At 36.0% G+C, this 22,588-nt stretch overlaps 2 protein-coding genes across 4 annotated transcripts in view; both read right to left on the bottom strand.

The window, feature by feature from the left end:
- Positions 1 to 15,527, bottom strand: part of LOC107752800 (doublecortin domain-containing protein 2C-like) — a 26,876-nt gene extending 11,349 nt beyond the window's left edge. Inside the window, exons 1-7 of the mRNA XM_016568868.1 lie at positions 15,244 to 15,527; positions 14,890 to 14,938; positions 13,001 to 13,077; positions 12,593 to 12,724; positions 12,355 to 12,516; positions 11,219 to 11,273; positions 4,216 to 4,309 (exon numbers count right to left, since the gene is read on the bottom strand). Coding sequence (XP_016424354.1) covers positions 4,216 to 4,309; positions 11,219 to 11,273; positions 12,355 to 12,516; positions 12,593 to 12,724; positions 13,001 to 13,077; positions 14,890 to 14,938; positions 15,244 to 15,527 — 853 coding nt within the window. The remainder of the gene's footprint in view (positions 1 to 4,215; positions 4,310 to 11,218; positions 11,274 to 12,354; positions 12,517 to 12,592; positions 12,725 to 13,000; positions 13,078 to 14,889; positions 14,939 to 15,243) is intronic.
- A 3,380-nt stretch (positions 15,528 to 18,907) lies between these two features.
- On the bottom strand, positions 18,908 to 22,223 carry colec11 (collectin sub-family member 11). Of its 3 annotated transcripts, none has more exons than XM_016568881.1 (7): positions 22,105 to 22,223; positions 21,537 to 21,667; positions 20,571 to 20,642; positions 20,128 to 20,199; positions 19,984 to 20,037; positions 19,764 to 19,859; positions 18,908 to 19,547 (listed from the first exon to the last, which is right to left on the bottom strand). In XM_016568881.1, the coding sequence occupies exons 2-7, from the start codon at positions 21,664 to 21,666 to the stop codon at positions 19,123 to 19,125; spliced, it is 849 nt and encodes a 282-aa protein (XP_016424367.1). In that variant the 5' UTR covers position 21,667; positions 22,105 to 22,223; the 3' UTR covers positions 18,908 to 19,122. The 3 variants fall into 3 exon arrangements, with proteins under 3 accessions (XP_016424367.1, XP_016424368.1, XP_016424369.1); XM_016568882.1 differs by having other exon boundaries at positions 18,908 to 19,532; XM_016568883.1 differs by having other exon boundaries at positions 18,908 to 19,514.
- Between the last annotated feature and the right edge of the window lie 365 nt (positions 22,224 to 22,588).

The following is a 22,588-nucleotide window of genomic DNA, read 5'->3' as shown; positions in this document are numbered from 1 at the left end:
GCAGACAAGACATGAGGGTTAAAGTGATAAACATCCTTCAGCATTACCCAGAACACTTCACCTCACATCAAATCAAGTCCGTCCAAGCTCAGCACTTCACAAAGCATTTAATGGGCTTTCTTGATCCTGAGATGCAAACTGCATTCATCTGTGCCTTCGACATTCAAAGGTAAGACAATCTTGGCTAATGATAGGCTGACAGCAGATGCACTCCTCCTCCAGTAGGTGATGGGAATGGCTCTCGCAGTCATGGCATGTTTGATTACACCTCTGCAGCGATTGATGTAGTTAAAAGGAGGTTTTCTTGTTTTATTTTTTCAGTTTCTGCCATTAGGAATGGCATTATGTGGATCTTCTGCCCCATGGGACATGATCAAGTATCCAGAGTAGGTATGAGCCTTCATCGAGGGGCTTTTATAAGCATGGCTGCAGACATACCGTCCGAGGCTAATGCGAGATCTGCATGAGTGAGGGAAACTCAACTCCATCACAAGGACTGCTGGCTCGGCTCTTATGAGCAAAGTGATGGCAGCTCCGGAGCGCCTGCAATTACTCACTCAATGACCTCATGGCATGTAAAAGACACAATGCACTTGCTCAGTCAAAGTCTTGTTCGGTTAATCCAGTGCACAAAAAGTGTCAATCTCATTCACGTGTGCCCCCTCAGATTTGTGAGCCAAATGGATTTTGAATATAACAAAAATATATATACACATATAAACAACAAATAAGAAAAAAATTTTTAAAAAGTTGCACAAATTTTGTAAAGAAATAATAAATGAATTATTTAAAATATATAATATAAAATGAATTACTTAAATATTATTGTATATTAATATATTAGACTATCATTCAAAAGATTTGTATCTTTCTAAGGCCTGGGACACACAAGACGATTTTAAAATCTTATCTGAACCAAGACAGTGAACTGAAGAAAGTTTCAACAGATTTTTAGCCTTATAATCCTCTGAATGTGCACACTAGATGATTCGATCAGACCACGAGACCACACACTTGTTGACTGTAGGAATAATTTCACAGTGACACAAGATCTTAAGGAGACTCGAAGAAAAACACATGGCGAACAATCGACGTTGTCAGCTGGCTCTTCTGGCGCGTGTTCTGTTGTACAGTGAAAAACAAAATTTAAAAAAAAGAATATGGGTGATGTTCTTTCTCAGTACTCTACTTTTCGTGGCATGTTTGTGGCTACCAAGTTTCAACTATAGAAGCACACAACATCCGGTTGGTGACACTTGCTCACTCTCATTGGCTGTATCACGTCAGAGGCAGCCCGATCAAGAGTCATAAATATCAAACATTTGAGTTTGGGGATGGTCCGTCTCAAACAGGAGCAGTTAAATTACCTGTAATGACACCAAACAATAGAGACAGGACAGAAAATAATTTGCGACAAGCCTCAAATCGGTCGTTTGGGGGTGCAAATTGGGCTTAAAATCGTCCTTAAAACCTTCAAGTGTGTGGCCAGCCTTATGCTCACCAAAACTGCATTCATTTAATCAACAGACGGTTCAAAAGAACCACATTTATTTAAAACATAAATGTTTTGCAACATTATAAATGTCTTACCTGTCACTTTTGATCAATTTTATGCATCCACACATACTGAATAAAAGTAATCATTTCTTTTTAAAAATCTTGCTGACCCAAAAATGTTATATTATATGAGCAATATCACACGAGTAGCAGTGCAATATGGCTGTATATAGGCACAGCTATGATTCGGGCCGAGTGCCATAGGTAATCACAGTGTGCTGATACACAGCCATATCGCACGGCTACGAGTGCGATATTGCATTTATACAACAGTTCAACAGCACAAGTGTGTAAATACATAAGAAACAACAACGAAGTGTCTTTGAAAAACCCTCTTTTGTGCAGAACTACTTCCTTCCACCACAGATTCAAATCTCTAATTGATAACTAAGCCCAAGCCTCTTTTACTAAAAATTAAAAAACGTCACTAGTAACGAAAGAACGTCGTTGTTTCATTGAAAGCTTCTTGTATGCCTGTATTAAAAGCTCATTTTATTATGTAGAGTATTATGAGAGAGATGGACTGAGAGAGTGTGATTACCTGCATCTGATATAGCATTCTTTCTTCAGCTCAATCTCATATTCACAATTAAACATTAGTTTGAAAATCCACTGAGAAAAGTGATATCTTTGTCGCACTATCCTTTAATCTGGAGCTGACGCCCTGGAACTCACATCTTCTAAAAACATCAAAGCAAATTTTCAAATGGACATTATCTTTATTTACTAACTGCATATTTGAAGTCTAAAAAAGTACATTCTTGCCTTAAAACTCTTAAGACTGCATTCCATGACAAAAAAACAGTATTATTTATAAAATGATTGGATTATTGGATTATTATTGGAAAACTATTGGATTTGGGCGTCCGCTGCACAAGTGTGTAAATACATAAGAAACAACAACGAAGTGTCTTTGAAAAACCCTCTTTTGTGCAGAACTACTTCCTTCCACCACAGATTCAAATCTCTAATTGATAACTGAGCCCAAGCCTCTGTTACTAATAATTAAAAAACGTCACTAGTAATGAAAGAACGTCGTTGTTTCATTGAAAGCTTCTTGTATGCCTGTATTAAAAGCTCATTTTATTATGTAGAGTATTATGAGAGAGATGGACTGAGAGAGTGTGATTACCTGCATCTGATATAGCATTCTTTCTTCAGCTCAATCTCATATTCACAATTAAACATTAGTTTGAAAATCCACTGAGAAAAGTGATATCTTTGTCGCACTATCCTTTAATCTGGAGCTGACGCCCTGGAACTCACATCTTCTAAAAACATCAAAGCAAATTTTCAAATGGACATTATCTTTATTTACTAACTGCATATTTGAAGTCTAAAAAAGTACATTCTTGCCTTAAAACTCTTAAAACTGCATTCCATGACAAAAAAACAGTATTATTTATAAAATGATTGGATTATTGGATTATTATTGGAAAACTATTGGATTTGGGCGTCCGCTATGACAGTGTTTCCCAACCGGGGTGCCGCGGCAAAAGCCGCGGGACTGTAAAAAGTCATTTTTTAACATTTTTAAATTGCTAAACTGTTAAAAAAAAAAAAAAGCATAATTTATATAATAGCCATTTCTGATGTCGCCAATAATTACTAAAAAAAAAGAAAAAAAAAAGTTACAAAGTTACATTCCGTGACAAAAAACAGTATTGTTTATAAAATGATTGGATTATTGGAAAATTATTGGATTTGGGCGTCCGCCATGACACTCGCTGTGAGAAATACAGCAAGTGAGTGATACAAAAAGTGAAACGGTTGGAGTTCCGATATCACTAGAATATCACACTCCTCACAGCCAATCAGATTCGAGGACCAGAAAGAACTGTTGTATATATTATATTATATTATATTATATTATTATACAGTCAGGATATGAACTTGCATGCCCCCTCAAAAAAACTGGTGCATAATGACCATGTATAACATATTACGCAATAATGGTATCAAAAACGGTAGTTATGATGTAAGTCTTTATACGCAACAGAGTGAGAGAGACTTGGTGAATGAAAGCGAAAGAACAGAAACCAATATAGAGAACCAATAAAGAAAAATCAGAGAGAATGAGAGAGAGATTTCTCATGAATAACTTATGATCATTTTGATTACCTATCAGAAAAAAAATGGAAACATTTTGTTTTCCCTGGCATAGCTAACAAGGCACTTGCATACATTTTAAACGAAATGGCCTGATTGAATTTATCTATGATTTAAAGCCCTCTGCAGCATTTGAATCCATGCTGAGTTTTAATATTCCTCTCACAGAAAGGCATTCTATCCAAGAATGAGAGCGTATTTCCCTAATGTAGGTGGGCTTTAGAGAACAGCCTGTCAATTCAAAGCAATTTGTGGCGCACACACGCACGCGCACGCTGTATTGCGCCGCACACATGCAAGAGTACAAGATCCCTCTTTTTTGCCACTCTCTTTCACTCCCTTAATCATAAATGCATCACAATCACACAGCAGAGATGGTATAAGAGAAAGACGGAGGGCAAGAGAGGAGAAAATAAGACTTCTACAAAAACAACAGCCACAATGCCTATCAGCAATTATGTAAAACGCCTGTATCTGCTGAAGGAAGAGGCGGGAAACGGAGCTCTAGGGAGACAGAAGGAAAATCGTATCACAACTTGCCACACTCACCCGCCGTAGCAAAGAGATCTGGGATTTTCAAGCCCTGCCTGGGCTGTTTGGCGTAAAAAACGGAGCCGGCGCTGTCCACTCCTGGTTTTGCGAACTACGAGAGTAGAAAAAGCAATCTTCAAATAAAGACCATACATGGCTGATTCGATCTGATGCTTAAAGAGTGTCTACAATCCTTTGATGACAAGAAACAACTGTTTCGAACACAGCTCGTTCTTCCTCTTTTACTCTCTTTTTCACATTTTCCATTGACCTAAATTTTTCATGAGCTGATATGCTTTGTAGCTCCCCAGCGACCGGCACGGTATTGAATTCATCTGGTTCCAATACATCCCATGCACAACCTATCAATCACCAGAGAGCACAGCAAACTAATCATTTATTGATGAAACAGGGCAGCCATGAATTTCTAACTGCAATAGTCTTATTTATCAAGCCAGATCAAACAATGAGGATCCAAACAAGCTTTAAAAAAGAGACTTGGAGGGAATAACTTATTCTTCAGCAGACAGCAGACAGTTATTGATGATGAAAAAAGAAGACTGGGGCACTGGAGACACATAGAGAGACAGAACAGTGTGAAGAGGAGTTTAGAGTGATGCTTTGACAGCAGGATGCATGTCTGAATTAATACTCCCACAAAAGGTAATTTTCTTCCAGCAGTCAGTGCATACTGGTTCTACCATTGGGAGCAAGGTGAGCCATTTCTGGCACAGTGAGGGAAAGAGAAGGCTTAATACATTTTTCTCCAGCTCTTGCCACTGTTAGTTGGCTCCATAGAGAGGCAGCTTGGGGGTACTTCACTGATCTCCGTCTTCCACTGGTACACACTTCGGGCAATGGTGTTTGCAAGCCCACTAACATGGGTCCTGGGGAATAGCTGAATATTTGTTCTACTCACTTGCTTTTTAAAGCAAACTCTGCCTGACATGTCTTTGAATTTGAACAGACGTTGGTGGGCAACGGAGAAATAAAACAACAGAATGGCCAAAAGTTCTGCTGGAATATTCTATTCATATAGTTCGAATTCATTCAGAATTCAAGTTCATAAATGACACTTTCAGGATGAACGTGCCGAATTCACAATCTGAAAACTTAGTGAAAAAATGCTGAAATCAAGAAGTTGTTAATGTATTACAATATTAATGAGAGTAAGTGAGTTTCTGAGTAGGTCAAGATCACTTTTAATTTAGTCCAAGCGGCAGACAGCCTCCCGGTGGACCACTCACAGTCCATTCACTGACCATTTGACTCATGTTGCACAAAACTGGCAACACAGCTCGAAAATTGGCATTTCCAATCTGATTGTGTGACTATGCAATTTCACTAGTCTGTTGAGATTCACAAGTCCACCTGTAAACAGATGCACATTTAGAAGGTGCTTGGTTAATACAATGAGTAAGAACTAATCACTGGATTTGGCTGGATGTGATGCCAGGTTAATGCCATCCAATCTCTGAAAACATTCAGTTTTTCTACACCAATCAATTAATGCGTTATCTGTATCTATTTCAAATAAAACCACCCCTAAACGGCATGTAAAAACAAAATAAACTCTGGATGGTCACTTTTTATGTCAGTCTAATTATTCTCTTCCCATCTAAGTGGGCATCTTGACCAGAATAATGCTGCCTTCATGTGCTAAAATTTCCTACATTCCACTTCTTAAGCTGTAATTACAAGTTTGTCGGGTTCAAGTGCCTTGTTGTCAGAAAGAATACGAATTATGGAGGACGCCAGATTCATTCTTGCCTATTTCTAGGGGAAATCTTATTAAAGCCAAAATGGAAAGTCAATATCAAATGGATATTGAATAAAATGTTGTGTCGCATTCGTTGACAACCATATAAACATTAACCACACTAGTGTATACATTCACTGCACTATCTAGGAATTTCGGTCAAATAAATGCTGTTTGCACAGTGGAAAATACATACAATATGCATCAAATAGTTATACACATATGTAAATATAAATGACTGCAACAGCAAGACAAATCAATGTAACTGTTGTAACGGTATGTAACTGTAAATGTAAATGTAACTGTAATAAAACTTAACAGTCACTGCAGCAATAATTCTCTCTTCCACCATGTCTAAAATTTACGGCCTGTTGAAATCAGACACTCGGGTATCAAATACCCTGTTCACATTTTTGGTATTAAGATGTGTTTCATCAAGTTGATCACAAGTGGACGACTATAAATTTCAGGTTTAAACAGGGTCTAAAATGGTTTGAGCTTGTCCAAAATTATCTGAGTTTCCCAGTCGTAAATAGAACTTGAGAGGTCATTCATGTGCAATGTTTGACTATTACCGATAGCAAGCTACAATTTGGACCAGACTTTATGTTGACAGTTAAGTCTGGCTAAGTGAGACAAGTTCTCATTTAACCAAGGCATTTGGAGGTGGAAAGTCTGAGTTCAGTTTGTAAAATTGAACTTCTGTAAAAAGTTTAAAAAAAAATGTTTTAAAATGTAACAAAAAAGTTTTACATTTGAGGAGCCAATTAGGACATTTTCCACTAATCACTAATTTCAGGTCCATTATTACTCCTGTTATTAACATCAGTTTTGGTGGATCATTTTAGGACGACGCCAAATACAGGTGTAAACGGAGTACAAAGCATTTTGCATGTTAGTGGCTATAAAAATCAACGTGTCTTATCTGACCATTTCTGATGGAATGAGCTATCTTAATACCAGATCTTACGGTGGCCGAGAAGTGCAAAGCAAATCACAATTCTGAAATCAAAATAACAAATTACAAACGCAACTTCCCTGTATACGTTGATTGACAGATGTCTCGTCCAGTTGTCTCAAACTATACCTACCTTTTCTGGTTTGTCTGATTTGTCGTTGTGTTTTCTGACTTGTAAATTTGTTTTCGGATTTGTCGTTGTGTTTTCTGACTTGTTATTTTGTTTTCGAATTTGTCATTGTGTTTTCTGACTTGTTATAATGTTTTCTGAATTGTTGTTGTGCTTTCTGAATTGTTATTTTGTTTTTTAGACTTGCATTTGCGTTTGTAGTTTGTAATTTGTTATTTTGATTTCAGAATTGTGATTTGTTTAGCACTTCTCGGCCACCGTAAGATCTACACTGGGCCTAAGAACAGGTTGTAGTGTCCTTTACAGTAACTCAAGCATGGAAGAACATTGAAAGCTGGGGGATGGTAGCTTCAATCCAGAGCAATGTTATAATGATTCTGAAGCCAGGCGTGGAAGACCCCCCGTTGTATTAGCGAACCACTCCCCCTGCCTACGCAGGACAGGCCTGACAGAGAGCAGCTGGATGGGTGTCTCTACCAATCCCCTAGAGAAACCAATGCTTCTCCAAAACAGGAAGCCACTGCGGGGACGGCAGCAGGTCTGACATGAGCAAGTCATGGGAGATATGAGGGGACAGTTACACCCTACAGTGCCACGGAGAGGGTCTGAACAGCTTTACTGCCTCTGCATGTCACAGTCATGGATGTGTGGCCTCTAGTACAAGAGGGTGTGATCATCTCTGTCACTGCTGCACTTTTCCACCCGTGTCAACTTTGCTGACACCTCGCTCAACATCTGTTAGACCAGTAGGAGAATAAACACCAAATGCTGTGCTACTGCTTTCATCTGCCGGTGCAGTGCCAGCTCTGTCACATGAAGAAAAAAAATCCAGTGCAAAAAAAAAAAAGAGAGAGATTTCTAATAATACACAGGCCCCTCCAAGCAGTTTACATGACAATAAAAAAATATAGGTTTAAGTATACTGTATTGATTTCTAGGGGAAGATTAGAAAAATTCTGTAATTCAATTTCATAATCAAAATGTTTACATTGGAATGACATCATTGGATAATGTAAGCAGAGAGCCAGAGAAAAGGAAGGTGTTTTGGTAGAGGAGGTTGGTGGAGGCCATAGCTGAGTCTTTGTCTCCCTCATGTGGTAAATACCAGATCTGAAGAAATAATGCTATGAGATGGAAATATCCTGCTATGGATTAAAAGAAAGCATACATAACATGCTATGTAATTGTGGATTTTTTTTTTTTTTTACAAATACATTTTTGTTTTAAATTAATTTTTATTACAAATTAATAATTTGGTAGAGGAGGTTGGTGGAGGCCATAGCTGAGTCTTTGTCTCCCTCATGTGGTAAATACCAGATCTGAAGAAATAATGCTATGAGATGGAAATATCCTGCTATGGATTAAAAGAAAGCATACATAACATGCTATGTAATTGTGGATTTTTTTTTTTTTTTACAAATACATTTTGTTTTAAATTAATTTTTATTACAAATTAATAAAATTAAGTAAATTATTCATTTAATAATTATATAAATAATTATATACACCACCATTCAAATCTTTGGTTTTTGAATGGTGTGGTTTTTTTTTTTATGTTTTGATTAAATTTTAATGTTTTTGATTTTTTTTTAAAGATTTCAATGTTTTTAAAAGAAGTCTTCAATGTTGACCAAGGCTGGATTTATTTGATTGATTACAAGTAAAAACGAACCGTTTCTAACTCCAGTCTTCAGCGTCACATGTTCCTTTCAGAAACCATTCATTCTGATTTGGTGCTAAATTCTAAGTAAGTTCTTGTGATTATTAAAACTGAAAACGTTTGTTCAAGCCACAATACACTTTTTCCCCGAACTCTTCAGTGAATAGAATGTTAAAAAGAAAAAAAATTATTTATTTGAAATAGAAATCTTTAACAATTTAGAAGCATCAATGTCAATGTTGTTCATTTAATTCTTGCAGAATAAAAAAATATATATATTTAAAAAAATTTACTCAATTTATGAACAGAAGTGTAATTAAATTAATTATAATATAATTATATAAAATAACTATGACTATCTGTAATTTATTTAATATTTTTAATATTAATAATACTTAATATAATAAATAGTAATAGTAAATGTACTGTATGTACCTATGTTAAATGTATTTATAAATAAATGTATTAATTACATTTTATACACATACACGTGTTTATACACACACACTTTTGTTTCTGTGAATTGTGGGGATTTTCCAAAGACTTCTATTACTTTTATACTGACCAAACAATATTTTTTATCCCCTAACCCTAAACCTACCCCTTACAGAAAACCTGTTTGCATTGTTACACTTTCAGATAAACATCATTTACTCATTTTAATTTTTTTTCCCCTCGTGCATAATGTCAAATATTTCAGATTTTACTATCCTTGTGGGGACATTTGGTCACACACATATATATATGTGTGTGTATGTATGCATGTATGTATGTATATATATATATATATATATATATATATATATGTATATGTGTGTGTATATGTAATGTGTATAAATGTTTATTAAATACTGGTTAGTAAAGAAGTTCAAATTTATAATATAAAATCAAATTAATTTCAAAAACATAAACATAAGCCTTCAGATCTAAATCAAGAATCTCAAGCAAGATTGCGAGAAACAAATTTAACAAAATTTGTCAAAACATTTGTCTGGTATTGTAAAGCTTGAATTACTATTACAGATTCTCTGCAGGGAAAACAAATACGTGATTGTTTAAAAGTGTTTGTTCTCCTCTCAACAAATACAGATTACAGGTAAATGTAAACAGATTATGGAACTGCACCTTGGAATTTAATGACACTTTGATGAGACTTTGATTGCTATTCCATCTTCATTGTATCAAAGATAATTGGCCACTTTCTTCAAATTATTTCCTCCACTCAATGAAGCTGATGAAGCATGAGAAATCAATTACAACAGACATGGAACAACCACAGGAGCTTTCCCTTCTAACATCAACAGGCAAATGGTTTGCAGTCATTTTTCTTATTCACAATAACCAGATGTCTCAAGCTTTACTTTGGAGAGCTCCGTGTCCCAGTCCACTAAGTGTGTATTTTTTCTCCATCACTTATTTGCCAGGTCTAGCTCTTATTGTAGTCTGGACCATCCCAAAGCATCAAGTGAACACGCGCACTATCACAAAACAATTTATCCTCATTCTGTGGGTACAGGGGAGGGTTTCAGCGCCTTCCCCCGGTGACGGAGTTCGGCTCTCACTTGATCAAGTAACACAAACTCTGAGCGGTGGGACAGTTTGAAAAAGGAGAGGTGAGAAGAACTCAATACCTCCTACAGACAGTGATTGATGAGGTGAATGTACCCGCTCCCAACTCGCACTGCCACATATCAGCCTGATTGGAGACATTGAGATCCTGTGACGGTAACATTTTTCTCAACTATCTGATCTTCAACACTAATGAACAGTAGCCAATTTATATCTGGCCCAAATTGAAATTTTCTCACTAACTGGTTTCGGTCTGAGGGGAAAGGGATGGGTGCTGATCAAGATCGGTGTCTTGTAAACTAGTTCAGGACATTAGCTCTGCGCTATGTTTAATCTCCATATTACAGTTCAAGAACAGAGCAAATAAGACTAATATGGCATTCCACACTGTCAAAACAGGCTCATTTGCTTGTGTTCATCCCTGCCTTCTGAAGAATTAGCCTATTAGTCTTTGACTGTGCAAAATCAATACCAGCATTTTCATTAAATATTTACTTAAAGAGGTGGGGTTTTTTCTAGGCTTGATTGTGTTTATGGGGTGCAGTCTAACATGTGTTAATGCTTTGTTTTTTTAAAAACGCATTATTTTTCACACAATTTACCTTTATTCCACACCACTGGTCCCTTCTCCCATAAACGGGCTGATCATTTCCTTCATTTATGAAGCCCCTCCCTCAGAAATAGGCGATGGGCTCTGATTGGTTAGCTAGCCCAGTGTGTTGTGATTGGCTAAACCACCTCTAGTGCGCGTCTAAACGTCTCGCCCCTCACCTCGGCGGCATGTGCTCCGGTTGTATTGTAAACAGAATCCATTAGAATCGTTAGAAGACAGAATCGTGATTCATATATGAATATATAATGTAATGTAATCACATCGATGCCATCTATAATATACACATTTTTTATCTGTTAAATGGTTTAAAAAATATATTTCATTATCCTTACCAAAGTTCTGTCTTGTTTTTCTTTTTTTAGAACTGGATGAATGCCATTGTTGACCCTAAGAAAAAGAGGAAAACAAAGAAATAATTTAACCAAAAAAAAAAAAAAGGTCCGTTATCATGTACTTGTACTCTGCTTGTTCCAAACCTGACTGCTTTCTTTATTCTGTGAAAAACAGTATCATTATGTTTAACATAGTAACATAGTTAAACATAATATACTAGTTAACTAGTAACATAGTTAACATAGTATTATGTTTTTAAACCAAAATAATTTTTTTCTTATTTATTATTCATTCTATAATTTACAAAAATATTCATTTTACTAGATGTATTGTCTGGTTATTTTACATTTAATATACCCTACCAATCAATCAATTAAGGGTCAGTATTAGTTTTTTTTAATGAAATAAATATTATTATTCAGCAAAAGTGACAGGAAAGATGTATAGATGTGTATATAATTTTACAAAAAAGATTTATATTTCAAATGCTGTTCTTTTGAACTATTGATTTAAAGAATCCTGAAAAATGCATCACAACTGTTTTCAACATTGACAATAATAAGAAATGTTTCTTAAGCAGCAAATCAGATTATTAGAATAATTTCTGAAGGATCATGTGACACTAAAGACTGGCATAATGGCCACTGAAAATTCAGCTTTCCCATAACAGGAATAAATGACATTTTAAAAATATATTACACTATATTTAAAATATTTTCAAATAATTTAAAAAATAAGTGATAGTATTACTGTTTTATTGTATTGTTGACTTCTTTCAAAAATATTCAAACTTTTAAACAGTAATGTAACTTGTTCAAATTTCTGTATACCTGCATAGAATCAATCATATGACTTCAAACGAGGACTATTTCTATAGTGCTTTTCTGTCCTACGCCTTTTGTACTCCATGGAAGAAAGTCAGTCATACAGGTTTTGAATAGCAAAAAGTTAGTTAATGATGGCAATTTTACTAGAAGAAAGTTCAACAAAAGGGCATTATACATCTGTTAATTACTGTCATTGCAATTATCATGTCTTATAATCTTTCTCACACATCGGTGATATTGTGGATTACTCCCTTGCTTGGGGCCAGATGATATGGCAAAGACCGGAACCTCTCTGTCCCTACAGCAACATAATAGTGGTTGCCACATCGGTGATATTGTGGATTACTCCCTTGCTTGGGGCCAGATGATATGGCAAAGACTGGAATCTCTCTGTCCCTACAGCAACATAATAGTGGTTGTTCTGTAGCTCATACGATCCACGTACAGGCCTCCCATTCAGCATGCACAATCTGAAAGGAGTGAGATCACTCAACATTGACTATACATACTTTTTACACATGCACATTTTATAGATGTAGCTCGTACCTGTGCACAGCTCCAGTGCGAAGGTGAACTCTCTCGGTCACCGTGGCCAATACGTTTTCCCAGCTAGCAAGCGTGTGTTTGGGAATCAGCACCCGTGCTGGAGGAACCAAGATATCTCCATTGGTAAAAACACTACAAGATATAATCAAATTTAGCACTTAGGACCTCAATCCACACATTTATGCTTCCAAATATGTTGTTATCAGAAACAAAGCCAATATACACTGATAATTAACAACATGAGGAAATTAGATGCCATTAGAAATAAATAATTAAATAAAGCAAAGAACATCGGCCTGATTTTATACCATTAGACAGTATTACAGCTTTAAAGAATTAGACTTTGCCGTAGCCTGAGGCTTTGCCATTGAAGACTTCCAATAGGGACACATTAAAAGCAGGGCTCACTTGATGATGCACGACTCATTACTGATTCTCTTCCATCGAGCTGGGACAATTATTCTGCTGTGAACTACAGGTTGGATCTGCAGTGGAGACAAATGAACAGGACCCCGCTGAGCATCACTGACAATAACTGTTCCACTGCTCATTTAGGGCACTTACACATCTGGTTTTCCTCAATCAGCCGTCTTTAATGCTATGTTGGTTGTTGTTCAGATGGAAACAAGGAGCTAAAAGGGTGACAGACAGTGACATATACTGCCATAACCTCAAGTAAAGTCACTCTAAGTGGGCATTTTTATGATTATTGCTCTATTATGGTCCATTGCATGTTGGTCTCTGAGGAAGGTTGTAAAAACTATTAGCTTAATAAGTCACTTCAAATAGTCCAAACTTGGAATAGTACAAAGCCTGAATCTTTTGACTGCTGATTTGAATCCTATGCAAAACAGATCATGTGACACCGAAGAATAAAGTAACAGCTGCTGAAAATTCGGCTTTGCCATCACAGGAAAAAATCACATTTTAAAATGCATTCAAATACAAAACAGTTATTTTAAAATGCAATAATATTTCACAGTATTATTGTTTTTATTATATTTTTAGATATCAAATAGCTTATATTGTGCTACTGCTGACTAATAGTTCACATTCCTGCAGAGTTTAGCTCCAACTTTAATGAAAAACACCTGATGCAGATAATCAAGGTCTGGGGTTTGCGTGAAAAATCACAGACAGGTGTGTGAACAGGAGTGGAACTGAACTCTGAGGGAAGACAGAACTCCATAGCAGGGCTGAACACCCTTGTGTTTAACTGTGGCATAACAACATCTTTTGTAATTATTCAACAGCTGATTGTAAACAGTTAAACAGCTGTGACAAAACTGATTTCGGACGGGCTTCTGAGGCAGCATAAAGATTTAATGGTCTACATCAGTGGATGTAGGTAATAACTAAGCCAATTTACTGGCGGGGCGAATAAAGTTCTTGTGAGTAAAGGAAGGAGGGAAGTTTTGAAATTTGCCATTGTTTTACTGTATACACTAGAAAATGAACAGAAATTAGAGGTAAGAGTCTCTAATAAGTAACATAAAGCATTTGCGCAGTACTTGCATTGAATGCTGATTAATAACCTAAAGTAATTTTATGAGTAGTCAGAAAACTCCCCTAGTATTCAGAGACTGTCCTACACATAGGCTACCTGATAGTTTGAAATGAAGAGAAACAGCTGACTCGAATGGAGATTTTATAGTGAAATCAATACAATTAATACTTCATGTTTTTCCGCAACAAGGGGCATAAAATCAGTCATCCGCTACAGTCTGGGTAAACCTTACACTGATATTCTGCCGGAGAGATGTATCAGTCAATAACAGAAAAATGTAGGATGAAGAACACCAGTAATAATCATACTGAAAACATGTTATGATTTACCATGGATATTTTTTCCTCTTGACCTTCCTGATGTACAAAACATTCTCATACATATCCACGGTATGTTTCACATATAGAATAAAGTTGTCCCCATTTTTAAATCGTTCATGTCTTGATAGAATGAGAAAAGGTTTTATGTTGTTTTATCATTCTATCAAGAATGATGTAGTTACTGTGACTCTTACCGGTTCACTTTTCTTTTTTGGAGGTTTCTGTGTTGTTATGTGATCATAGCTATCAAAGACAAAAGAAGAGAGAAAGTATAAAGTCAATATAATATAACATAAGTATATTATTCTGATGGTTTTGCATTGTAATGTAAAATTTAAAAAATGTAATGCAATTAAAATGTACACTTTCTGTACATATTAACGTTAGCGTTCATGTCTTGATAGAATGAGAAAAGGTTTTATGTTGTTTTATCATTCTATCAAGAATGATGTAGTTACTGTGACTCTTACCGGTTCACTTTTCTTTTTTGGAGGTTTCTGTGTTGTTATGTGATCATAGCTATCAAAGACAAAAGAAGAGAGAAAGTATAAAGTCAATATAATATAACATAAGTATATTATTCTGATGGTTTTGCATTGCAATGTAAAATGTAATTCAATTAAAATGTACACTTTCTGTACATATTAACGTTAGCCTATCATAGGCTATTCTACCCTGTATTAGGCTGCTAAGATTTTACATGAATTTAATTCATAATCAATAAAGTTTACTAAAAATCAACCATTCAACATAATACCACAGCAATTTAGCTACTCTCTTGTAAATAACTGCACTGTTACCATTATGTGGATGAATAAACTTACTCCATTTTTTTAAGTCTCTCTGCTCCGGCTGCCACATATATCTCTCCATGCACCAGCTGCTCCAGATTCGCCACCCTGTGACCCTTGTTAGGGGTGTAAATATTTCGCACTGCCCCAAAGTGAGCTGTGATGCCTCGAGTGACCGTGTTCAGAAAGCTGTCAAAAGTGGATGACTGGCGTTGATTGATAACAAACTTTCGGCCGGGATAAAAAGCATCTCCGTTCCTGAACACAATAACCGCTTTGGTTGGCGGAGGATGCGCATAAGACCCCCGTCCAGACATTATGAACGAAAACAACTCCGCGGTAATCCACGGGGAGGTGCTGACAAGCCCAAATTAAATATATAAATAAAACAGAATTTTAGTAACCACAACCGAAAGTTGTTAAAAGTTGTTTGAATCGTTCTCTTCCGCGTGCTGGAGGCAGCCAGATGTTGTTTGGACGAGTTTCCATAGTAACGGAGTGAAACGCTAAGAAAATAGCAAGAAATGGCAAGACTGCTACAATGCCTCAACTCTCTTTGAACTAACAAAATTATAGCATACGTAATCGGTTGTATAGATTTATTTTTATTTTGATAGCTTGGGTAAAACAAAAAGTGTTTTGTTCTAATTTAGTCTGTGCTCTGAGGTAACTGGAGATTTAGCGGCCGCGGTCAGGCATCCAATTAGCCTATCTTAGACAACCGCCAAACAATAGATTAAATTTTAATCAGTGTATTACTTACTCCTGTCGTCGGAGACAGTGTTTTGTAGGTCAGCTTTTCAAAAATATCAATTTCATCAATAGGTGTCAACGTGATTTTTTCCATCTAAAAATGGTTAATAGTCTTTATAACGAATTTTTTTTTTTTTTACTTTATTATTTTTTTAACTATTATTTTATCTGAATTCGCTAACACTGCCTTCAACCTCGTATTTATGTGAAGGCAGCATAAAAGTAATAGGCTATGTTGCACTTTTTTTACAAGAACATTATACATTGTAACATCAGTGGAAATGAACTACGAAAAAAAACACTACAGCCTTTTTTTTTAATGCGTTGGGAAATCATGCACCTTTGAACGCCATCTTCTTCCCATGAACTTTAACCTTTCAAGAACTTTTCCAGAAACTTGCTAGTATTAGCAAAAGTGACTTGAAATTTGACTTGAAATAAAGGGACAAATGCATGTGAATGAAGGAAAAAAAAATTCTTCCCATGAACTTTAACCTTTCAAGAACTTTTCCAGAAACTTGCTAGTATTAGCAAAAGTGACTTGAAATAAAGGGACAAATGCATGTGAATGAAGGAAAAAAATTTATATGCCTACATAAACTAAAACGGGGTAAATAAGACAAAAAAGGACAAGAATGTTATAGGGCGAATTATATTCATTAAAATTATTAATATTAATAATAATAAAGCGGAATCATTATATATCATTTAATGAAGCAATAGGCCATGCACTGAAAAGATAGCAACCTAAAAATGGTAACATCATAAATTACATATTCATGACAAAAACATAAGTTAACTGGTTTTCTTCAAGTCAAACATATTATTTAACATCACTTTTTTATATTAACTTATACTTTTATATTTAATTTATATTAACAAAACTATTTTATATGGATTAAATCAGGTAGAAATAGCTCTTCAAGGTAACACAGGTTACCACTTTTTACAACATAGAGTGACACATTTTGTAGGCCTATTTATTTATTTGTTTGTTAAATAACATTTATAAAAATACAATTTATTTATAAATATTTTTTATTATTGATTTTATGTAAATCTTTTCATTAACTGAAAATTCAAATGAAAATGTTTATTGCCATATTTTAATAAAGACAATTTTGCCACTGGTCAGGCTGATTTATTACTGATGATTAGCAGATTTATGGTCTCAGTATATAGTTTATGGCAGGATAGGTTCCTTATGCCATTGTCTGTTTGGTGTGATGGCCAGTGTAGAATAACAGATCAGTTTACACAAGCAGGTCGCCTGATTATGTCTGTAAAGTTCATTCTAAAGACCTATTATGAAATTTAAGCACCTTCCATCTTTAAAGATTTATGAGGAAAAACACTGTTATACGTGCAACAGAGGTGTACAGATTGCCACTTTGCCCCAAATTAATCAGATTTCCTGCCTGCTGTAATATTTTCATGCATAGTTAATTCCAGGACGGCTTGACCTTGTCAGCCAATACAGTAAGCGAAAATAATCAGTGTTGTAGAGCCACACGTGACCACTAGAGAGCGACAGATCACTACTTTAACATAGGCCTACTCACTGAATGGCGTTAAGACAAAGATGAAGAAACCTTGCAGAGTGATGGGATTTTATTAGTGCTTGAAAAAAGACACATAGAAATACTAAAAACAGACAACGAATGTTTTAAGACAACGCCTGTTGATCATGATATACAAATATTTTTTGAGTGATTACTGAAAATACCAAAGCCACATAAAATACATGTAGTATCATGAATCCTTCGAGTATCTATCATGTTTTAGAAATAATTTACCATATTTACTACCATTACACAGAATTAGTAGGAACAGTTAAAGAAAAGTACATTCTCAAGAAACCAAATAATGGTATTATTTATGATATAAGCAATATGGGCATGTGTACTGTATTCTATGTATGTGTACAGTCATCTATTGATAAAAAATCAACTACTGTGGGATGGGATGTCAAAAGAGCATTTCATAGGGCATTTCATACCACATTTATAACCTCAAAACATGCTAAGGTTATAAAATGACTTAATATGATGGGTAGTATACAACATATACCATCTATTGATCCTTATGTGACCTTGACTCTGTTCCATTCTGCCAATAATGTATTAAATAAATGGGATGGTGTACTACTGGTAAACTGGGACAGCCATTTCAGTCATTTTACTGGGGAGAATAAATTGACCATTAAAAATACAATTTCTAACCTCAACCCTACAGTTCGGTCTAAGACTGTGTTATGTAAATCTGCTCTTGTTAGCTAGTTCTATGAGTATGCTGACCTATTCAGTATATTAATAATAAACCATGTAATTCAAATTTGAATGGGAAGAAAGGTAGTAAAAGAGAAAAGCAATAAGAAAAAGGTCAAATCAGTGGAATCTGAAATTGTAAATATAACAAGATAATAGGAAAGTTTTATTGTTCATTTATTTAACTGATTACAAGTAAATGTAGTTTAGTAAACTAGTTGTCCACTTTTCACAGTAAAGGTGTCTCAGTCTGCAATAACACCTGAAAAATTGTGATTGGTCTACATATGTTAACTGATCTGTATAACGTATATTCCTGCAGTGTGATTAAAAAAAAAAACATTTTTTAAAGTACATATATTCCATACAGTCTCTGAATTGATATAAGGTTTTAAACAACCAGATAGTAAAGACATTAATAATGTTACAAAAAAAAATGTTTTCCCTAAAATGCTGTACTTTTGAACATCGATACACTGATAATAATAATAAGTGTTTCCTAAGCAGCAATTCAGCTTATAAGAATGATTTCTGAAGGATCATGTGACACTGAAGAGTGGAGCAATGGCTGCTAAAAAATTCAGCTTGGCCATCACAAAAATTAATTACATTTGAAAATAATTTAACTACAAAACTTTGGTAAGCGCTTAAAACATTCAAAATCTTACTGACCCTAAATGTTTGAACTGCAGTGTATAATAATAATAATAATTAAATGTTGTTTTAAACTGTTTTACATGTCGCCTAGCATGTCACACTGCCGTCATCGTTGCCAAAGATGACAAAATGTAGAAGTACGTAACTTTTTTATTGAAATTTCAGCCTTCTTTAATACCGGAGTACTTTAAACATGTCTAAAATGACTTTTCCCCCTATAGATTGGCAGTGAAGCTCATACTGTGTCCTTGTCAAACTCACACACAAAGTACATAGTGAGGTGACAAGCCACATCGATCCACTCGCCTGAAGACACCATCTCGACGCAATCCTCGTCATCGTAAGCGTTGTTTGGCTCGCCCTCCCTCCACTTGCTGAAAGTGGTCATGGGTGAGCGCTCCACATACACAAAGTGGCCTTCTCGCTCCAGGTCATTAATGCCGATATACACTCTACTGAGGGCAGCTTCAGTGACGTAGCCAGCGATGGCTCTGTTAGCCGCCGCATCTTTGGGCATAGCCAGGTGTCCACCTCGCCCCTGACAAAACACCTCCGCGTCCCTGTAGCGTTTTTCCTCCTTCACCAGCAGATAGACCTTGCTGTCTGTCTCTTTGATGCCAGCGACAGCTGCGGGGGAGGGCAGGGCTGAAAAATGAGGATCTGAATTTCTATAATCACACGGCAGCAGCCAGCGTTCACACAAGTGCATTCTGACAGTCAAACAAAAGAGCTTCTGGCTAATGGGTAAATACTTTTGTCTGTGTGCAATCACCCTGCATATCAAAATGAACAACTGTATGAATCAACTTGACAACATCATATTATTGTAATCTCATAAACATTGGTAGACTGATTCATTCTTTCTTTTGGACATACCATTTTTAATGAACTTCAGCTCATTGGTTAATTGCGTCACTTGAATATCCATTTCACCAATCATTTTCCGTAAGGGTGCGCACTCACAGGGGATGCCTGAGGAGACAAATTAAATACGAGACCATTCACATGAGCAGTCCAAGCATTAAACTGGTTCCTAATGAGTTCAAACCAATTATCAACTGATATGAACTGAATTCTATGTCGGAAAGGCCTATACCTGGCTCTCCATTTGGGCCCTTGGGTCCTGGATCTCCCATATCACCTTTTATACCTAGAAAAAAAGAAGCCTATTGCATTATTAAGCAGTGAGACAAAACAAGCCTGATTACTTTCAGAACTGCAATTTCTTTCTCAAGCTTACCTTTGAGTCCAGCGGGACCCATCTTCCCATAATGTCCAGTGCTACCTTTTTGGCCTTTGTCTCCGGGGGGACCTGGAAAATAACGTATAAACTTAATATGTAATAAGCACGGATATAAACCAAATAATGCAGTAATTCCCAGAATGGAGTTTAATTTCCTTGTTTATCAGTATGTTGAGGCATTTATAAACACAATGATTGGTCAACACTGGCTCAGATGAACTCAGCTATCTAAAAGGAAGATTTAGGGGCCCTTTTAAATGTGCACATTTGGCAGCTCCCTGTTTGGTCACTTGGTTTGAAAGTTTCGTAATTCTTTTAACACCTAAAACTTCTTTACAGGTTCGTAAAGAACTTGAGTCATGTTTCACCATGTAAGTGGATAGTAATTAAAAAGCACTGATGGAATTCGATTAAGCTCTCAAAACACGGTTTAGTGTTACCTGGCTCTCCAGGCGGCCCTACTCTCCCAGGTCTCCCAGGTGCTCCTTTCTCTCCTTTCTCTCCTGGTTCACCTATAGGAATACACAAACAAAGTCATAGACTTGCACAGACAAAGCTATTCAAAATAACATGTATTTACTATTGCTGCAGTATGCGTATATTGTGCATATTTTCTGTTTATAGGATCTTCTATAGTATTTTTTAATTTAAATAAAGCTTTATATATCAAATTACAATATATACACACAGTATACCGTTCAAAGGTGGTCAGTAAGAATTTTTTTATTCTGTTTAGCAAGGATGCATGAAATGTATCAAAAGTGACAGTAAATACATTTATAATGTTACAACAAATCTATTTCAAATAAATGGTGTTCTATTGAACTTTCTATTAATGAAAAAAAAGGTATCACGGCAGGGTTGCCAGGTTTTCACAACAAAACCCGCCCTATTGCTACTCAAAACTAGCCCAAAATTAGCCCAATGGCTTTTAGAGGGGGTCCCGTGGGGGGGGGGGGAAATCGCATTTTCGCAAAAATTCACATTTGCAGGGGCTAAGTATCACATTATTGGGGTCGCTTTAACCAGCGGACATGAAAAACAACCCGCGGCAACAGTGTTAAAGTAGCCCAATTCCGCGGGAAAACCGAAGACTTGGCAACACCGTATCAAGGTTTCCAAACAAACATTGTGCAGCACAATTATTTTCAGCATTGACAATAAAAAGAAATGTTTCTTTAGCAGCAAATCATTAGAATGATTTCTGAAGGATCACGTGACACTGAAGACTGGAGTAATGATGAACAGGTTTTAAACTGTAATAACATTTCATAATATGATAGTTTTTACTGTATTTTTAATCAAATAAACACAGCATAACATTATATGCATAACAGCATAGCATAACATTAAAGTGAGTGTCATTAGTGTGTATGACATAATGTGGTGTAGTTTATTTGCAGTACCTTTGAGTCCAGGGACGAGGATCTGGACCGAGCACGGTTCTTCTGGCATGTGCTGACCATAAACTGACCTCATTAGTGTCAGACTTAACACAGTGACCAACATGCAAGCCACCAGCTTTTCTCCACCCATACTGGAAACACAACACAATATTTATGTTCATCTACAATCAAATACCAACATATTTCAATGCCATGTTGAACGGAAAGCATAGTAGCAGCTGTTATTGGATTCGCAAAGACTTCAGTGTTCATATAATGCAACAAAAATCCTATTAGGGGATTCAGTGACAGAAACGTCTCCATAGTCAACTGGTCTTGTGACATACAAGCACAAGCAATCATAGTCAACACCATTTGCAAAGCAAATACACAAAAGCACACAGTAGTTTGTATCCATCTTTCTCCCAAACGATCTCACCGTCCACCTTCATTTCAAAGTCGATACTAGAGAGTAAACAGTCACAACGTGATGTCTCCTATAACCACCAACTTTAAAAGTAACATTTGAGTCATCTCGTTGTTGTCTGTGCCACCTGCCGGACACCGTATTGCAATGAAATGGACTTACCTTGTGTTGAATTTCAAAGCCCACTATATGCAGCAGACTCAGCCTGTATATGGATTCAAGTGTGTTAATGGTGGTTTTCTCACTGGTGGTCTCTCTGAAATTTTTAATTTCACACGCCCTGCAAGAGACAGGCCTGAGAGTGAGCAAGTACGTGTAAACACAAAGATAAGAGCGGCTCTGCAACACTCCTCTCTGATAACTCCATGAGAAACATCAGGGTCAGTGACAGCACAACTCTTAACACATCCCTCACTATTACACATCAAAAGCATTCCCAACATTCACAAGTTTTAGTTAAGATAGTATTGAAGAGCTGAGGTAGAAAGGAAAATTTATATATATTATTTATCTATAGGTTTTAGATGCTAAAGCAAATTTTCAATAATTTTATCTTCACATACTGTAATGTACTGCAATATAAATGAGCAGAAAACATGGAAGTTACATACAAACTCATTTCATTTTTAGGTCAACCAGGATGAGA

The sequence above is a fragment of the Sinocyclocheilus rhinocerous genome, unplaced genomic scaffold, assembly GCF_001515625.1.
Source record: "Sinocyclocheilus rhinocerous isolate Xijiao unplaced genomic scaffold, SAMN03320098_v1.1 scaffold61, whole genome shotgun sequence".
Lineage (NCBI taxonomy): Eukaryota > Metazoa > Chordata > Actinopteri > Cypriniformes > Cyprinidae > Sinocyclocheilus > Sinocyclocheilus rhinocerous.
The sequence above is the reverse complement of the archived record's forward strand: the minus strand, read 5'-3'. Positions and strand labels throughout refer to the sequence as shown.

Coding starts and splice junctions, on each gene's coding strand:
- colec11 (XM_016568881.1), bottom strand. CDS start 21,666: ATGGGTGGAGAAAAGCTGGTGGCTTGCATGTTGGTCACTGTGTTAAGT. Junction 20,038..20,127: donor GGGTCCCGCTGGACTCAAAG/GTAAGCTTGAGA, acceptor CTTTTTTTCTAG/GTATAAAAGGTGATATGGGA. Junction 19,860..19,983: donor GGGCCCAAATGGAGAGCCAG/GTATAGGCCTTT, acceptor TTGTCTCCTCAG/GCATCCCCTGTGAGTGCGCA.